The following is a 20302-nucleotide window of genomic DNA, read 5'->3' on the forward strand; positions in this document are numbered from 1 at the left end:
ACGTCCACTTGCCTGTCTGTTCACGCCAATACCGCAAGCTCTTTTCAGAAGCACGAGACGGGCGCTGAAAAGCGTCGAGACATTTCATTCGGCGAAATTAACCGCTTGCATTTCCAATGCAGCGAAAAATCAAGTGAACGATTAGAGTGTATTAACGACTTCGACGATGCAATCGGCCATTTTGGGAAGCTTTAGGCATGGATCGGCTTGGCTATTAGCCCCGAGAACGAACACGAGCGGCGCTGCGAGCGCCGCTCGCGTGACGTCAGGGCACGGACTCGCGCCTGTCGTCTGCTACAGTTCGGGCGTTGTCCGGGCGCTTTCTGCGGTGTTTTCGTTTGTTCGCCCTCGTTCTCTCTGCTTGTATACTTATGGTGGTCGTCTCAAATATATTTTTACGACGTCTTCCTTTGCGAACATTTATTCAAAGAGCTAAGTTCTTAGACAACAATGCAGCTCTCGAAGGCAACGCTACAGTGCCAGCCGAAGCGACGCAGACCAGCCCACTGCGGGTTTTTCATACGCGGATAGACAATCACAAAAGCATAGCCTATAGGAATCCAGTTATGATACCATACCTGCCGCGGTGCAACAAGTATGTCACAAAGCTGGCTATATATGACTTCTACAGCAGTCACGTTGATTTTATTCCGCTAAAACAGGTTTGCTCACGACGAGTAGTTCATAGTATAATATCGAATTTTTGCATTTCCTCACAGAAACGCTCGGCAGTAGCACGGGGACTTAACTAATACTGGAGCTTAGATTCTACACGCCTCACTTGCTTCTTTACCTGCTTGTCAACATTAGGCGGTTCTTCACATGTTTATTTTTTTTAAGCGGCGGAAACTTGAAATAAAGTTAATGAAGGCTTACAGCTATTTACAGAGTACAAATAGGAATGTACCAATATATATTCCCTTTTCCGTGCTACACGTTCAACTCGCCTCTTTAGAGCGCGTTTGCTAATGATTAATAATGTATGTTATGTTCCTCTTTTTTTGTCTATGTTACCTAGTGTATATCATTTATTTATTTCAATGCCGCAGTGTGTTTTGCATTGTTATTGTGGAAATATTTTACTGTTCTTTCATATATTGTATAACTGCAATGTTTTATGGCCACTAAATAAATGTAATTTATATGGCGTTTGATGTGTTACCCCATGCAGCCATATCGTACCTAAGGGGGTGAGGTTACCTCAAGCCACGTCTGTGTGGCTTTTTTCCCTCATCCACCTCCATTTACCACTCCGCTGTACATGTATGTGTGTAAATGGAAATTAATAAATCAAATCAAACTCACTTGAGAAATTTACTGGTGCTTGTTGCTTGAGGAATATACATGACGAATCTGTTTGGCGAACAGACACAGGCTGCTCGGCCCAATTTTTTTAGTGAAGCATGCCTGCTGGACCGCATAGCTGCAGCCAGAAAGACGTCGAAGCGTCAATGACTAGTAGTATGGGACATATTCAAGATATCGAAATTCCCCCGGTGGAGGGTCAGAAATCAAGTGAAAGTATATGCAAGGCTTGTGGTGCTTTCTTTATGAATGTTTGCGATTGGATTGGAGCAAACTTAATTTAGCCTTAATTTATGTACCGACGAAGCGAATTGTTATCCGTTTGTATAATTAAATAACGCTGGATCGAGACATTGTGAGACAGAAGGTGCTTGAATTTTCCTTTTGTAGGCAATCTAAGCTGCGGTGTAGTAGCTCGAGAATACTTTAGCCATTCCAGTTGGCGCTGTAAAAAAATGCTTTATGGTTTTAATTCGAAGTTGTAGTGAACTGATGGGTTTCGCGAACATAGCGTGCCTCGCCATACGGACAGTCGATTGCTACCGTTACGTGATCAGGGGTGTGCCATATTGTCGATAAAGGCTACTGAGGGCCACTATGAAACATTTCACCACTTTCAATTGAGTGGCTCTCGATCTTAACAACGAAACTTTTCTCTCAGGTGATTGCTACTATGGTGTTTGTGAATTAACTATGTAAATACTCTACATGACGCGCCGTCGTGTTAGCAGCCATGAGCAATTCGTTTTTTGGAGGCCTGTTTCAGAGGGGGATGAAAGTAGCAGCAAACTTTTTCATAAGAAATGCGCGCCTAATTTTTTACGCAACAATGAATGGCTATATTTGAATAGAACAACACACCAGAGTAATAGGAATCGTGATGACAGCTTCGCTGGGCAGTGTCTTTCTAACATCGGATAACATGTTGACGCCAATTACCAAATTTTTCTTATCTCATAGCTAAATACTAAATGAATGTTAAGTGTTTAGCGAAGCATCATACACAACTTCGTGCGTTGAATTTGCAGATATTCTTTTTTTAGTCAAAATCTACCGATAGACACGGCGCATATATGCGTTGCAAAACCTAGTAGACCCCTTTAACGCTACTTAGCTTGCGATATCCAAGCCGCAAAGTTTCTCGACTCACACGCCTTTGAAGAGGAAACTGTGGTTAAGGTATGGCAGCTGAAAGAAGCCGACGTATTCTTCAATACGTACGGCTCGAGCCACCCATACCTCAAGCATACACGAAGGGAACGAGCGCGCGCGGCAGCCGAGCGAGCCGGAGCGAGCGGCGTCTTGGCCGTGACGTCACTCGCGAGAGGGCGCCACTCCTAATTCTCGCCGCTAATAGATGCGCACAACCTTTGGAAGCAACTTTCTTCTTCTTTTTTTTTGTCGCCAGACAAAAATCGCTGTGTTAATCTTTTTTTTTTTTACAGAGAAGATATGTTTATATTAAGGGTATGGTGGCTAGCATACACTCTTAAGCATAATTACACCCTCTTGCCACACAACGATAATCGTCATCTGCTTGTCCGCATTTCCTTTCTTTAACGCGGCGAGCCCGGTACTTTCCAGTAACGAACGGCATGCGCGTTATCATTCCCGACAGGAAAGTAACAGGCAATGCTATCATGCTGATAACGCGTGTGCCGTTCGTTAGTGTAAACGCCGCCAGAAGTGAGGAACAATTCCGTGTGTCTTGAATGACGCTTGTACAGTTATCAGTCAAACCGCCTAATGTTGCCACTTCTCTGCTGTGCTTATGTGGGCTTTTTTCTAACCTTTCACAGTGGGTGCAGCATGTCCAGAACCACAGCGTCCTGCAGTCTATCCTGTTGCACGGGACTGGTGGCCACGCATCGTTACACAACTTCCCAAATAACAATAAGAGTCAGTTTGGCACTTAGTAGAGCAGTATACGAGGGATCAAAAAAAAATGTGATTGTTCCGCAAATATGTTCCGCAAATATATATTTCTCTATCATTCTTCTAGAGGTAATTCAAAAAACGAAACTATAGTCGGATGCAACTTAAGTATGCAGCGAAGCCCCGCCCACGGCCTCATAACCGCCAGCCACTGTTCCTCTGCGAGGCTGCAAATAATTCATACTTCAAACTTTTCCTGTTAGGCAAATAAGGCGGTGACCACAAAAATAAAATTATTAGCGCAAAATTTTATACATTTTCCCTCGCTTATTAAAGTATAATGGCGAAAGTCGAATTCTTTTCGAACTGAAAATTATAAAATGCTTGCTTTGCTGCAACTATTTGTTTTCAAGTTTCAGTGCAGTTGGCAGTGAAGTTTCATGAGTAAAACGAGTTCAGCAGTGAAATGAACTGTACCGCAGACTTTTGAAGAGTGAAATGCTCAGACTCCATACACTTTGTCCATGCCTGTTGCACACCTCACTGCTTCCGCCGATGAAAAGGCTCTTCAAGAACAGCAGACTCTCCGGATCTATCAAGTAGGATGCATTGTTGAAAAGGCCACATGACGATGATTTTGTTTGCTTTTGTGATTGGCTGGCTAAGCAACACAACCCCGCGCGGTTCACGTGCCATGGTTGCTATGTATTCTACTATAGAAATCTTTAATTTACATTTTCACTTGTTTACTTGTTCTTAATAGAGTTCTTCCTGCAGTTCTTTCCAGCGTGAGTCCATTTGATGTGGTTCCTTGTTTGCCATGTAAAGGAGAGGTGCATCTCACAGGCCTTATGTGTCTTTATGGTGAATGGTGGGCATTATTCATATTTGTATAATAAAGGTACCCTTCCCCTAATTTGCATAGGAAGGAGACCTAAGGTTGTCCCCCCCCCTCGAAAAAAATTACAGCGTACGCGCCTGCCCTGTTGCCATTGATGAAACGACACAGAGGAATGCATAGAGCAAACTTTAGAGTCGGAAGGCTCGCATCGATGTCACTGGTTGTCCTTTCCCATTGTGCACCATTAAAAGCACTCATTGGAGTTAAAACAATGTTTGACTAGTTGCTAACATATTTCATAGTTTCCTTCCAGCGCAGACCCTCACTCCAGAATGCTGCAGGTCACACTGAACATTAATTTCCAAGTTTCAGTGCACTTCCTGAACCGCCCCCACTGCCAGATCCATCGACAGTAATTTTGGGTAGTTATTCCCATAAAACTTCTGGGTTCCTTGCCTTGGCACTCAACCTCAGTACACTGTAGCTACTAGTATAGGTGAGAAAATTATGCCATATAAACAGAATGAAAGGCAATTTCCTAAACATGCAAAAGCATGCAAGTTCCTTCAACGCGCAAAAAGCATGGATAGCAGGCATATTTCTAATTTAGTGTGTTCACTGTGTGAAAGCTTACATTTACATATATGGAAGCATAGAACGAATGTTTCAAAGCATTAATTACATCCTTGAGCTTAATAATTAACCTTAAAAATTCCGTATAATTTGGGCAATTTAATCTTACACATAAAACCAATTCATTCAGTTTTGCAGACACTAAGTGGGATCACAAGTTTCACTATGTCTTTTGGAAGAACGACACAGGAACATATTTTCTGCTGCAAAATGTTTTCCTGTAAAACATCTAATTGGGAAGAAAAGCATTCTAAAACAATACAAGGTTTTCAACTTACTTATCCCAAATGAAATATGCAGTAATCTTTGCCAGTCTGTCTTTTATAGTTCTTTTAACAAAGAAATTATTGCCATGTGATGCTTTGTGCACTACACACAAAATTCAGTGAATGACAATGTCATTCATGCTTAAAATAAAAAAGAACACTGCTTCCCCAAGTGTTGCTAGCGGCTACTTCCTAATATAGGTTATAGGCACTCAAAGTTCAAAATTTTCGAGTGGAAATAAGAGTGAAGAAAGGCAAATAAGGAGGTTAAAGTGAAAACACTGTATTAGGCACACCTGCAACTAATAGAGAAGAAAACTCAACTAACAACTCCATGGAGGTAATAGCAGAAGTGTCAAAGTATGGAAGAAAATAAACGAAGCACTAAATCGGAAGTCAGTCGATACACAAACGGATACGTTGAACATTGATTGCACTTTTGTAGGTGGTACAGAACTTGCAGACCATTTTAACAATTTTTTTGTTAAAGTAGGATGCATAGATCACGACATTCAAGATACAATGCATGCCGCTTCATTAAGAGAATCTTTATTCCTAAAGCCTACTAGCATCCCTGAGATGATTACAACATTTCCATCCTTGAAGAATAGCCATAGTCGATACGTCGATGATTTAGAAATTAGGCCAATTAAGTACGTCGTAGACTTACTTGCAACTGCAGTAATGTACATTTTTAAGATTTTCCTGTCAACCGGAGTTTTCCTGCGTAATATGCAGGTAGCGAGAGTAATAGTTCACAAAGGAGGTGACAAAAATAATATGGGCAATTATCGGCCAGTATCTATACTTCCTGTGCTATCAAAGGGACTCGAAAAAATTTTTGACTTTCATATCGATAATTTTTCGCAAAAACATAGCCTGCTAACCGACTGTCAACACGGGTTTAAGAAAAAGCGGTCTACGGAAACTGCTTTAAGTATACAGAAGAAGCTTACTCTAGAGAACACTGAAAAAAATTTTCTGACTTTAGGGTTATACTTAGACTTCAGCAAAGCCTTTGATAGGGTCAACCAGAAATTGCTGCTGATAAAGCTGGAAACATATGGCTTCCGAGGAATAACACTTGAACTTATCTGATCTTATTTAGAAAGCCGACGTCAGTTTGCTGAAATTAATGAGAACAGATCGCAGATAAAATCTTTGACAGCGGGTGTGCCCCAAGGTAGCATTCTTGGCCTGATACTTTTCCTGTATTACATTAGTGATATTGTACAAGTGAGCGATATGTGTAAATTTGTCCGTATGCAGATGATTGCTCTGTTTTCTTTACAGGTAAAGATTTAAAAGAAATAACACCTATAGCAAGCTCCGTTTGTTATGGACTTCGAGCATGGTCTAAGGCAAACGGCCTCATCCTCAATGAAACCAAAACAAAATGCGTTGTTTTTCATGCTCTGGGAAGTTTTACTACATTGTCAGATAATATTGTGTGGGGTCTGTATAAAATTAACATTACGTCATCCATAAAAACCCTAGGCATAATACTCACAGAGCATATGTCCTGGAATGAACACGTTAGTCATATTTGCTCAAAGGTATGAAAAGTTGTTGGTGTGTTAAATTGCAATTGAAGTGCATTACCTTTTCAAGTTAAGCGTCTCATTTATCATGCTCTTCTCCATCCACACCTCAGTTAGTGTTCACTTATATAGGGTATCACTACAGCGCAAAATATTCAAATGCTGGAAATACTTCATGAGAAAGCAATTCGGGCGATAGCGAACGTTTGTTTTTTCGAGCATACGCAAGAGCTTTTCCAACAAAACAGAATAATCAGAGCCCGTGACATATATAAATTCAAAACATTACTAAGCTATAGAAATGCTATGCTGGGAAAACTCGATTCATTCCTAGCCCCGGCAACTCTACAACAAAATAGAAGTGCATATTCATATCGTCACCAGGCACCATGGCAGATCCCTTTTTCACATACTAAATATGGCTGCCAATGCCTTAAACATACACTACCTTCCCTACTTAACTATTTTAACCAACATGTTGATGTGTTATCTCTAAACATAACTAAAATATTGGATTTGTTCTTATAGATGTGTATTGTCAACTGCTCCAACAGTTCCGTAGAACTTGTCATATATTCTCATTTTGTTTATACGTTCACACTAGTAACTACTATTCCTAGAATCCAGGTTTCCACTGCAGTGATTGTGCCCGAACCACGTGGCAGGGTTTCGTGTCGTAAACTGGATGCTGCAAAGGGCGTCTTCACGTTTGTTAAAATTCAAGGATGTGACGATGCCCTGGGCTACGTTGCCGAGATGTCTGTCGCGAAAGCAGCAGCCTATATGCAGATTTTTCTTTTTTTATGTTTTTTAACATAGATGCACATATATATTTGCAAGTATGTAAAATAATTTCTAAAAAAAAAGAACGTTTCCTGATGGTAACTTGTGTTTATTGTAAACTTCTGTGAAATTTGTTATATCTATATATGTATGTGTGTGTATGTATATATGTGTATATATGTATACATATATTGTTTTTGCATTCTTATTTATTTATTTATTTTACAATACTGCAGGCCATCGTCGGGCCCATGCAGGAGTGGTTACAACATGGAATACAGTACAAAAAAAAGAATAAACTTAAACTAGTGTATCCAAAACAAAGAGCATTAGCACACACAAAAATGAACATACTCAATAAATATATACACTGTTTAAATGAGCCGTCCGGGAAGCAGGCGAAACAGCGTTTACCATAAGAATGCATCTACAGAGGCTGCATATGAAATACAGGTAATATCACCATTCGAATTCTAGATTCTCAATACTGTCAATAATTGCGTTGGCAGATGGGCAATTTACGGCTCTAGAGGGTAGTATGTTCCAATGGGAAATGGCGTGTGGGAATAAAGAGTACTTGCGAGTGTTATTATGGCTGGGATGGTGTTGTATTGATTTATTATGGTTGGTTCAGGCAGAAAGTCTGAATGGCGCTTGAATGTATGTTACTTGTGGTACTCAATAGGAGCCGTGATAAAGTAAGCATAGAAATTTTAATCTGGAAATCATTCTACGTTGAGCCAGTGATTGAACGTTAGCCTTGACGCGCAGGTTTGTAATGCTCGTTTGACGTGAATATTGTGAATATATAAATCTCAATGCTAAGTTCTTTATGCGTTCTAGTTTCTCGGTTAAATACTTCTGGTGTGGGGCCCAAATAATGTCAGCATACTCTAAAGAGGGTCTAATGAGGGTTCTGTGTGCATTTAACACTAGGAGGTGTGTTTCTAACTTTTCTTCTCAAGAAATGTAGTTTACCTAGGGCCTTGTCATACATATTATTTATATGAGTTTCCCAATCTAATTTCATTGTAGGAGTGACCCCGAGATATGTGACCTCCTCGTATTTTCTTAGTGATATATTGTTTATTGTGTATGTAAACTGAAGCGGATTTTTCTTGTGAGTGAAGGAGATACTGGTAGTTTTTGATGCATTCAGTTTCATCCCCCTGTAACGGGGGTTTATTCGGCTCGTAGAGCAGCAGCGACAAACTCAGCACCAGCAGGTAGGGCGCAGCCAGTGAACGAACTGGGTACGTGCCACGCGGTGGCAACGGGGCTTTTCAGCCTGCCGATCTTCTTCGTCACAATCCCCCCCGGAATTGAAGAGTAGCCATCCTGGCAACCTAGGAAGAGGTGGGCGGATCGTAATACTGCTTCAGCCGGTCAATGTGCACAGTCTCTCGCCCCCGACGACGCAGATCGGAAGATGGCGATACGGGTTCGACCACGTAGTTCATTGGTGATGTTTGTGCAACTACGCGGTAGGGCCCGTGGTACTTCGGGAGGAGCTTGGACGAAAAGCCAGGAGCAGCAACAGGCGGGACCCAAAGCCACACGAGTGAGTCGACGGGGAAGGGGTGAGGGGGAGGATTGAGGTCATGGCATTCTTTTTGGCGGCACTGTTGAGCAGACGTTAACGAACGGGCCAGTTGGTGGCATTTCTCGGCGTGCTGAGCAACCGTAGAAACAGGCGAGCATTCAGCAGGGTCCAGCCGGTACGGGAGAACTGTATCAATGGTGCTGGAGGGATGGCGGCCAGCCGTAAAGCAGAAAAAATGGTGAGAATCCGGTGGTGGCTTGAGAGGCAGTGTTATATGCGTAAGTGACGAACGGAAGTACAAGGTCCCAGTTGGAGTGGTCAGATGCAACATAAATTGATAGCATGTCACCAAGAGTTCTGTTGAATCGTTCTGTTAAGCCATTGGTCTGTGGATGATAAGCAGTAGTAGTGCGGTGAATAATTTGGCATTCAGATAAGAGTGACTGCAGGACATCTGAGAGGAATACGCAGCCCCGATCGCTCAACAGTTCACATGGTGTGCCATGGCGGAGAACGAAGTTGTTTATAATGAACGAGGCGATGTTTTTTGCTGATGCGGCAGGCAAGGCGGCGGTTTCAGCATACCGTGTCAAATGATCTACGGCGACAACAATCCATCGGTTGCCCGCGCCAGTAGATGGAAGAGGCCCATAGATATCAATGCCGACACGGTCAAATGGCTGAGCTGGGCAGGGAAGTGGTTGGAGAGATGTGGTGGAGAGATGCGGGACACATTGGCATTGCTGGCAGGCAATGCAGGAGCGTAAATATTTGTGGACGAAGGTGTACATCCCTCGCTAATAATATTGTAGGCAAAGCCGTGTGCAAGTTTTTGACACTCCGCCGTGACCACACTGTGGGTCAGAATGAAAAGCGGAGCAGAACTCTTGTCGTAGGTGGCGAGGCACTACTAAAAGCCATTTGCAGCCCTCATTGTGGTAGTTGCGGCGGTATAAAAGTCCATCCTGGATTGTGAAATGCTGTACCTGTCGGCGTAGCGCTCGAGGTGCCGAAGTTGCCGGAGGATTTGACAAAAAGTCGAACACCATGACGATCCATGGGTCTTTTTGTTGCTCCGATGCCATGTCCAGGATGTCAAGTGGTGAGATGTCATGTCTGTCGGTAGAAGTGCTGCTGTCTGAAGTCACTGGAAAGCGCGAGAGGGCATCGGCGCCAGCGTGTTTGCGTCAAGAGCGATAAACGACACGGATATCATATTCCTGGATTCGGAGGGCCCACCAAGCGAGGCGGCCCGACGGGTCTTTTAGGTTGGACAACCAGCTAAGAGCGTGATAATCCGTCACCACATCAAAGCATCGACCGTAGACATATGGACGAAATTTTTGAAGAGCCCATACGATAGCCAGGCACTCTTTTTCTGTTACTGAGTAATTGGCCTCAGGTTTCGTGAGGGCACGACTGGCATAGGTGACTACGTATTCGGCATTAGTGTTCTTGCGTTGTGCGAGCACGGCACCAAGGCCGACACCACTGGCGTCAGTGTGAAGTTCTGTAGGTGCGCTGGGATCAAAATGCCGCAAGATTGGCGGAGACGTGAGTAGGTGATTGTGACGAAGAAGATCGGCAGGCTGAAAAGCCCCGTTGCCATCGCGTGACACGTACCCAGCACCTCCACCAATTGTAAAGGGGGTTTATTCGGCTCGTAGAGCAGCAGCGACAAACTCAGCACCAGCAGGTAGGGCGCAGCCAGCGAACGAACTGGGTACGTGCCATGCGATGGCAACGGGACTTTTCAGCCTGCCGATCTTCTTCGTCACACCACAAATGTTGCACCAATTTTGTACAGCAGCTAACGAATCATTTAGTTTTACCTGATCCTCTCTGGTATTTGTAGCCAGGCCAGCAGCTGGGCGAACAACAACTTTATTGCGGTTGCGCAAGTTACATATATAGTGAAGCCTACGTGACGTAACAGATCACGGGATCACTGGTGCGGCCCCAAATTCACAGTTCTTCGCTAACACACGCAGTTCTGTTAGCCACTCGTTAAACATCTCGCCTTCTTTTTGGTTCCTTGAACCGAAACGGAATTCTTGGAATGTTAAGTTCATTGCAGGCTTGTAATGATCCTCAAATTTCTTAATCAGAACTTCAACGTCATTCCTGTCTTCCGCTTCATCGAACTTGAAGGTACTGTACGACTTCCTAGCCTCTTCGCCTATGGTAACTAGCAACGTGGCTGCTTGAACGTCTTTTGGCTGCTTGTTCAATTGCGTAACAATGGAAAACAGCAGAAACTCACTTTTCCAAGTTTTCCAGGCAATCCAAGGGTCGTGCGACGGATCCATAGGCTTCGGGGGCGGTAGTAGCGTGGACGCCATCGACATATTGGCTGGGTTTCGCTGCCACCGCTGCTACCATGTAGCCAGGCCAGCAGTTGGGCGAGCAACAACTTTATTGCGGTTGCGCAAGTTACATATATAGTGAAGCCTACGTGAGGTAACAGATCACGGGATTACTGGTGCGCCGTGACGACTGCAGATTCAGCCGTGCTACAGTATTCACTGTTGTGTACACTACGCGTTAATCGGCGAATAGGCGCATTTGAATAGGCGGCTGAGCGCATGAACGAATATCATTGATGTAGATCAGAAATAGGAGGGGCGCAAGAACCGAGCGTTGTGGAACACCAGAAAAAAAACGTTGATGTAATCAGATGTAATATCATTCACAGCTACGCATTGCTTTCGGTTTTCGAGATAGTTCTTGATCCACGATGCTGTTTTCTCGTGTACACCAATGGCAATTAGTTCTGGGTAATAAGATCTGGATGAGGAATAACATCAAAGGCCTTTGAAATATCTAAGAAAATGGCATCTATTTGGCTTCTGTTATTTATTGATGTAGCTACATGATGGGTTAACTCAGCTGAGTAATAGTACTTAGACTTGAACAGAATCCATGTTGCCGGCTGTATTGTAGGTTATTATTCTCTAAGTGCAATATTATGGCCTTATAAATAATATGTTCGAACAATTTACTGGATGTACATGTTAATGAAACAGGTCTATAGTTACGTCGAGTTTAGAGCCCGATTTGTGCACAGGTATTACTTTGGCCCTTCGCCAGTCATCAGGTATCACTGAAGTTTCCAAAGATTGCCTGTAAATTACGTGTAAGTATTTTGACGTCCAAACTGCATGTTTTTGCAAAAAAGCATTTGATATAAGATCAGAGCCACAGGGATTCTTTACATCCAGTTTTTGTAAGAGTAAAAAAATTCCATGTTGGTCAATATCTATTTCAGGCATTGGATTCTCGAACTGATACTGTGGAGAGGGACCGTTAAAGGTAGTTCTGTTAAATACAGATTGAAAAAATTCATTAAATTTGCTTGCTATGACGTCAGGTTGAACAACTGTCTCGTTCGAAACAGTAATCTGCGATACGGTGTGCCGCTCCCTCGATAGGTAGCGCCAGAATTTTTGTGGTTTATTCGTCAGGTAAGAAGGCAGAGTAACAGTGAAAAAACGCTCCTTGGCCATATGGATCTTATATTGTAGTAAGCGTATGAGATCTTGAAGGTCACGTGTGGTTTTCTTTCTGCGCTTCCTCTTAATTTTTCGTTTTAAATGTATTACTTCGCGCGATACCCAAGGATGTTCTCTGTTCACTCGTTTCTTTCTGGAGGGAATGTAGTTTTCTTCACAAAAGTGCACAATACGCTAAAAACATAACCATAATTAATTTACGTCATGAAGTAATGAAAACTGAAAAAAGCAGGCGTTTAAATATTCTGAGATAGCATTGTCATCCGCTCTTGAGTAATCCCTGATAACAGCAATCGATGGCTTAACGCGTTCACGGTTTCCTAAAATTGGACAGGAGAATACAATCATTTTATGGTCCGAAATGCTATTTTCAACGTTTAATGTGTTATTTTGAAATAGACTGCTTACGAACATCAGATTAAGCACAGAACATGACGGACCAGCTATTCTAGTTGGTTCGGAAACTAGCTGGTCTAAAGAAAAGGTAAATGACATGAACAACAGAGATTCAGCACTTTTTGCGTCACAGCTGTTGTGCGAAAGATTAGACCAGTTGATTCCTGGTAAATTGAAATCACCTGTGATGATAATATTGGAACGTGAATTAGTGTGTTGTGCAATGTAATTGTGCATAATGTCTAGGTATACAGGGGGCGCATTCGGAGGTCGATATAGGCCACCCAGAAATATGCTTTTTCCATTAAATGTAAGTTTACACCATACGCTTTCATGGTCAGGTATGCTGTTTAAAACTGTGAATTTTATGTTAGATTTAATTGCGACAGCAACACCTCCCCCCCGCGATTCTCTGTCTTTCCGTATGAGCCGATAAGGCAGAAACGCTTCGGAATCCTGGACGCTTTCGTGAAGCCAGGTTTCCGTGATGACTATAACGTGTGGGTGATGGGCTGCAACTATGCTTTCAGGTAGGCTGAAGTTATTGACTACGCTGCGCGCATTCAGTGATAACACTCTGATACATTTCGTACATTGTTGTCACGTGCAATCGCGAGCTGCTGAGCCAGCATGTGCAGAAGTTATCGGTTTAGATAGTTCAATTCTTCTGTCCTCACACTCATTCCATATGAAGGTTTTGCCATTTATTTTTAGTTTATCAAATGCCAGAGATACCTTTGCCCCTTTCGCCTTGTCACTTACTGCAGAATGCCATAATTTAGCAAGTGTGTCGCGTACTTTCTTTGAGAAATCTTCGGATATTGAAATCTGGGTGTTTTTCAGCTAGAAGCAGCTGGATAATATTTTGTTTTTCTCAGCGAAGTTGAATAGCCTGATAATAACGGGGCGTGTCCTTTGGCTTTGCTTTGTACCAATTTTGTGAAGTCGTTCTATTGAGTTAACTTCTATTCCTAGGATCTTCCTAAATATACCGTCTCACACTTCTTCTTCAAGTGTGCATCTTCAAGTGTTCAAGTGTAACATCTTCAGCAGAGCTCTCTCTTAATCCATAAATTACTAGGTTATTCCGCCTACTTCTATTTTCTAGATCATCGACCTTCGATGCCAGAAATTCTACTTGCGTCATGGTAGATTTACAAGATTCCTCGCAGTGTACTATCTTGTCTTCGCATTCTTTCCATAATCCCCTTTCATTCTCAATAACTGTCATTCTTTCTTGCAAATCTGCAACTATTGTCTCCACGTGCTTGATATTTGTAGACAGTTGTTTCAGTGTTTTGTTCGTTTCCTTTTGTTCTCTTAGAATGCGTTTCATTAGTTCCCGCTGCGAACATTCATCTGAATCAGAGTCAGGACCTGGATTTTGTTCAACGTCTCCGAATGTTAGTAACATTAAGCAGACAACATTAAAACAATCTTGCAAAATAGCAACACAGCATTGTGGACTTTGGAGCACCATTAACGTTACGTCATTGTCTCTAGTTGAAGAGACTAAATGCTGGTCACTAACCTGTGCGATCAGAAAAAATTCGATCAGCATCCGTACTCGTTCAGTGCTTCCAAGTCCACTGAAGGTAACGTCGAAAAGGCTGCTGCTTTTATCCGGGTGCCATGGTGTCTCTGTCGACGTCACCGTGCTGGTCAGGTGGTCCCAGTGCAGTGCACGTGGTACAGCTTCCTGCGACTTGTTTCGTCCGATGAAGCCAGCAGGGCAGACAGCCAGAGGTAGCAGTAGATAGGCCTGATGCAGCGCATGCTCAGACCCTGCGTCGACGAATCCGGTCCTCGACAGCACGATCTGTGCGATCAGAAAAAATTTGATCAGCATCCGCGCTCGTTTGGTGCTTCCAAGTCCACTATGATATATGCAACTGAGCCTGTGTTAAATAATAATATGCAAGATAACAGATTATAATTGTATACTGGGAGTCATTTGACACAACTGTATTACAACTAGTTTCCATGTAATAACATGAAAATTTCTATATGTATTTGCGCTTAAAAACTCTTATATCCACACTTTATCCGTAATTGTATTGCTACACCAGCTGCTTCCGTGCCTGTCTGGGAGACCGGAACTTTGTCAAGCCGAAGAGAATTCGGCTTTTTTTCCGGCTCTCCCTTTTTCACCTTGTATCCAGTGGTGAAAATAAAAATTATGATGATGATGATGATGTAGCAGAATATGTTCACAGAAGTGAAATGCCACTGTACTGAATTTTGTTAAACTGAAAGGCATTTGCATTGGGTTGAATGGCGTTTCGATGGGGGATATAAAAACGTTCGTACAGCTGAATAATTTGTTCAAGTGACGTTCAAGTGGTAGTTTACTGTATATTGGTTTTCTTGGATAAAAAATTTACTTGGAAACAGTGCCTTGTATGTCCTCATTTTTTCTTAAACATTGCTCGATGAACAAGAGGTGCAAAAAGACACCTTTCTATTTTGTCTCTTCTGACCTAACTGGCATTTGGCAAATACCTCTTGCGTGCGAGAGAAAGTAAGGAGGGGGAGGGGGGGGGGTATATTGGAAAAAGTTTGGCAGTGTTTGGCTCCTCCTGGGGTGGTGTTAGAGGTGTGTATGAACCACTGCTTAGATAAATCGAACTCAGTACCTTTTTCTCAGTACAAGCATTCGTGAATGTTAACTTGTTATTCCAGTAGTTTAAAAATGCCTGCATAGGCCCTATATCACAATATGTCCCAAGCCTCCTATATTTTTTTTTTATTTAAAAGGACTTGAAAGAATTCGAACTTCACTGTTAATGAAAAGAATGTTACAACTTTCAATAGCAAGGGATTGCTGTTATCAAGACTCCACAAAATGATGCAAAAAGAGCTGTTCTGCCATGAACAATTTTCAATATTGTAATTCTGAGAAGCGGTTATTAAGTCTTGAGGAGAAAGTTTGTTGAATGTATGTTCCAGCTTGTAAACCGCGCACAAACTATTTGAGGGCGGTAAGATTTTTTATTGTTTAATATCAAGAGTTGACGAACAGCCACAGTTCAGCAATGTCATGTGTTTTCTCATTTTGAAGAGCAAAAATTATTTCAACATATCTGAGCTATCAACCCTACAATAGTCATGACATTAGCCATTAATCAAGTGGGGGACAAAGATTACAATTTTTATCCTGTGTACATTTAGTTGGTCTAATAGGGCGATGGTTCATCTCAATATCCCCACTCACCAGAGGGCTACAGGATTGGGACACCGCCTGGGCATATGTAGGAATAAAATTAAGGCACCGACTATGTGGGCAATGAAGCTATGAAGCAATGAAGGGATGGTCAGAACATATGCAGTAAGCATTATCATGGTACCACACCTATTGGTGCTGCTGCTGCCTTGCCCGCTGAAGAGGGGCAATCCAGTGGTGATTTTTGTAGACAGTGCCATCGACATCATGATGATTGAAAAGTCTGAAATGGTATCATTGTGTACATTATTCACATAGCCCAGTGGGTCACTGGACAAACTATGACTGTTTCCCAAACAGAAGATAAATCAGTCCATGCTTGCATGGAGGAAAAATTGCACAAGCTTAGCAAGAGTCAATGACAAGAATGCAGGAAAGTGAAACACTGTGGCAACAACAAGGCAAAGAAAAAGAACTGCATGAAGCACAGAGATCTAAGCATCGTGCCAGTGCTGCTAGAGGATTGCTCACTCAATATGAAAGTTCAGTTCCAATCATGCATACTACCTCTTGGTTTAGCTCAAGGATTGCTTACCTCAACAAAATAATGCCTCTTGTCACTCTCAGTTGTCCCCATGAGTTTAAAGCAGTCTTTCACAACCTAGGCTGAGAACACTCCCAAGAAATGTTGTATCCTGTACACAAGCCATGCAAGTTCCTGTAATATTTGAAGGATCCACATCTCACAGTATAACACAAGGTTGTGAAGAAGACAAAGGCATATTGAAATGAGCATGACAGCTCAATGCCTACTGGCAAAGGCTTTGCAAAATTTTTACAGCAATAATGCATTGTGGTGCCTCAGAACCACTGGGATTTGCAAGATTCCACTGTAACTGGAATGAGAAAATACTGTGTTCTAATTGACTTACAGTGCGGTGTTAAGCACGACAGCAGCACTGCATTAAAGCATCAATGTTCTAATCGATTTTCCTCAAACATGTTATGGTACGACTTTTAGTGACTAAGCAGCATTTGTACAAAGGCACCAAGCTGGTTTGCTTCAAGAAGTGTCTTCTGATCTATACTTTGAGCAAAAATGTTGCACTTATTGCTGGTTCTTTGGCATGCAAGTCTTAAAAAAATGGGATTAGCATGCATCTTACTCAGTAACAGAAACTTAGCAAGTGTACCTACTTGGCTTGGACCTTCAGGGTTACAGATACATGGGCATTGACATGTACAGTCAAAGACATAAGAAAGTGCCTGGGACCTCCAAAATCGTTCGTAATACTGGTCACTTCGTTGTAAAGATTGTACACCACACCGCCGCTAACAATTGAGCAGGCTGGACATGTTAAAGAAGAGAGAACCCTTATTCTATGAATTAAGGGGCACTTAGTGAAATAGGTCACTAGTATTTTTGTTTATAGTTTGTGTGGCTGAATGTGCGACTAACATGTCACTAACCTTGCTCAAGTTTAATGTTATTGACGCATGCGCAGCAGGAGTTGAACGACAATGACTCGCCTTCCCTTTCTTCTTTTACTCTCTTTATGCCCATTGCGAATTGTATATATTTGTGCACACTTCAATAAAGGTGTTGTCGGCAGTCAGCGCTCGTTCTGCGTCCTTCCTTATCCGTGTTTTTTGGTGCTGTTTTAAATATGAAACATCTTCAGTGGCTTTCTTGATGACCGACGCCGGAGTTCTACGGCAGACATCCGTTATCCTTGCCTTGAACTAATCTGACTCTATCTCAATTACGTAAGCAAGATCATTCACATAAATAACCCCAAAGAAAGAAATCGAGTGGAGAGAGGTCACATGACCTAGCGGGCCAATTCACAGGCCTGTGCCTTCCAATCTATCGCGCACTGAAAGTCGCATCCAGCCAGTTTCGTGCTTGGCTGCTGCTGTGTGCGGGTGCCCTATCTTGCTGATACCACAGAAGCGGAAGAGGTGACAGCGGGACTTCACAGAGAAACTCATCCACCACTCCTTCAAGGATTTTGTTGATGTAACACTGTCCAGTGAGTATGTGATCAAAGAAGATGGGACCGATTATAGCACCAGCATAAATTCTGAATCACAATTTGGGCAACTACTGGTACTGGTGCCTATTGCACTTCACACAGCGTGCATTGGAGTCCCTCCACTAGTGCGCATTATGCAAATGTACCTAGGCGTTTCGGCGAAAATTGGCTTCATCTGTGCACATGATGTTGCTCAAAAGGTATGATGACTCATGGGCTTTTGCGAGAAATTTAAACGATTCTACGGGTCCCTATCTTCCAAGCATTGTTGCTGGTTAAGGTGGGACGGGTGAAAGGCTGTCATTTAGAATTCTCCAAACTGACTTGGAAATTGGTACCTGGGCGGCCACGTTCCGCATGCTAGCATGAGGATTTGAGGCCATAAATGCTAGAACATCCCTGCGTAGGCTAGGACTCAAACGTGGAGTCCTCAGCCGGTTTGTTGAAGCTGCCGGTTTGTCTCAGGTTTTCACAACTTCTGATGATAGTCGATGCATTTGGTCTACCGCCACACTTCCATTAGTGATATACATATTTGCAGTCTTCCTCTTGTTGCCATTTGCAGATGGCAAGGCGAGGATCATGCTTACTGGGTGCTCATTAGAGAAACACATGGCAAATGGGATGGAACAAAACGTACCTTTAAATCTTTGCACTGACGTCAATTCACTTTTGTGGTGACAGGTTCTGTAGCAAAAAAAAAAAAAAAAAATCCGTGCACTTTATCTACGCTAAAACAACAGCTATCACAACTTTTTTCCAGGTAACACCAAACGAGACGTGTTACTTCAGCAGGGATGCGGCAGATGAGGCATTAGGTCGATCACAATGTTTTTCTTTATTTCCTTTATTGCATCCTGGACTACTCAGAGGGAGCATGTTCGAGGGCGCTGCTTTATGATGCGAGTGGGAGCACAGTCATGTGGTATTCTCCATATTTCACAGGGTTTATTTATCTATCATAAAAAATTAGTACGCAATTAGTACGTCGCTGAAAATATCGCAGTTAGATGTCCCTTGGCTGTGCCTTTAGATGCCTCATTTATAGTTTGATAATTAGGATAGTACATGTCGACTTAGATAATTAATTAAATGATCAAATTAAATCTGTAACGAAAAAATTACTAGCAGCTACTGCAATGTACTGTAAACAATATTCGCTAGGTTTTCTTCGAGTAACGCATTGCTCTCTTTTTAAATCTTGGTGCATTACAATTAATTGGGACACTCTGTATATATTTACGTTTGCATGTAAGTGATGATGTTACCATCCGTAATAAATGTTGTAAGTTATTAGAAATGTTCTTTTTTTCATGAGTCGTTGACATTACTTACTGTAAAAAGAAGCAACACCGAGACACACAACATTCACGTGCATTTCATACGCCGTTGATAAAAGAGTCTGCTGACGGGGTCAGTGAAGTTTATAGGTTTCATTCATGATCAAAAAAGCACGCAAAACAATTTGAAGCGTCGTGAGCATACAACAACATATTCATTCTCTAGACATAGGCTATCCATACCGTTATAAATAATTCTTGATTGGCTGCCTCCATCTCTTTCAAAAATATTATAAACTTTGTCCTGTGTGTATATTTAAATATATTGCATATGTGCATGGTGTTTACAGTGGAAATTTAAAATAATGTTGAAGTGAGAAAGTATGGATAAGGCAGCCACCGCGAGTGCTTCTGATGGCCGTGTCCCCCTATTGTCAGGATTTGAAGAAATAAAGTGACCCGCCGTGGTTGCTTTGTGGCTATGGTGTTAAGCTCGAGATCGCCAGATCTCGAGCTTAACAGCCATGTTATCTCGTGTTAAGCTCGAGATAATATGGCTGCTAAGCTCGATATCGCCACATCTAATCCCGGCCACGACGGCCGCATTTCGATGGGGGCGAAATGTGAAAACACCAATGTACTTAGATTTAGGTACATGTTAAAGAGCCCCCCGTGGTCCAAGTTTCCGGAGTCCCCCACTATGCGGTGCCTCACAATGAGATCGTGGTTTCGGCAAATAAAACCGCATAATTTAACATTCTTTTTTGCAGAAATAATCGAAAATATTAATTAAAAGCCGTTCAAGTCTGCGCCAACAAGGATGCAGTAAGCTATTAGCCTCAGTAAAATTTCAAGGGAAAAAGTCGAGGAAAGTGAAAAGAAACCTCAAATGATGTGGGTGACAAAGCACTGGTATTGGCACTTTAGGTGTGTGTGGGGGGGGGGAAGGGGGAGGGAGGCTTCGGCTTCGCCTAGGGTGGGGGGCTCAGCCCCCCCCCCTCCCCCGGGAAATCTCCGAGGGGGCTCGGGCCCCTGAGCCCCCCACATAGTCTCCGCCTATGCTGCTATGTTAACATGGATGGTATTATATGTGCATTTCTCAAGTGAATAAATTAAACAAAGTACAAG

General features: G+C 42.5%; 1 protein-coding gene across 17 annotated transcripts in view; it reads right to left on the reverse strand.

Annotated features, from left to right (window-relative positions):
• Window positions 1-20302, reverse strand: part of LOC139046742 (uncharacterized) — a 48718-nt gene that overhangs the window by 25838 nt on the left and 2578 nt on the right. For 4 of the 17 annotated variants that reach the window (XR_011514162.1, XR_011514156.1, XR_011514159.1 and 1 more), the window contains exons 2-5: window positions 18535-18581; window positions 16454-16576; window positions 16048-16141; window positions 14227-14514 (exon numbers count right to left, since the gene is read on the reverse strand). Coding sequence is in view for 3 of the 17 variants with exons in the window: in XM_070537840.1 (XP_070393941.1) it covers window positions 11051-11159; window positions 14227-14256 (139 nt within the window). In the remaining 14 variants the exon portion in view is untranslated. Of the gene's footprint in view, window positions 1-12; window positions 468-11050; window positions 11160-14226; window positions 14515-16047; window positions 16142-16453; window positions 16720-18534; window positions 18582-20302 lie in introns of those variants that run through there. The other 13 variants (XR_011514157.1, XR_011514160.1, XR_011514154.1 and 10 more) reach the window with 11 other exon arrangements.

This window comes from Dermacentor albipictus, chromosome 4, assembly GCF_038994185.2.
Source record: "Dermacentor albipictus isolate Rhodes 1998 colony chromosome 4, USDA_Dalb.pri_finalv2, whole genome shotgun sequence".
Classification (NCBI taxonomy): Eukaryota; Metazoa; Arthropoda; class Arachnida; order Ixodida; family Ixodidae; genus Dermacentor; species Dermacentor albipictus.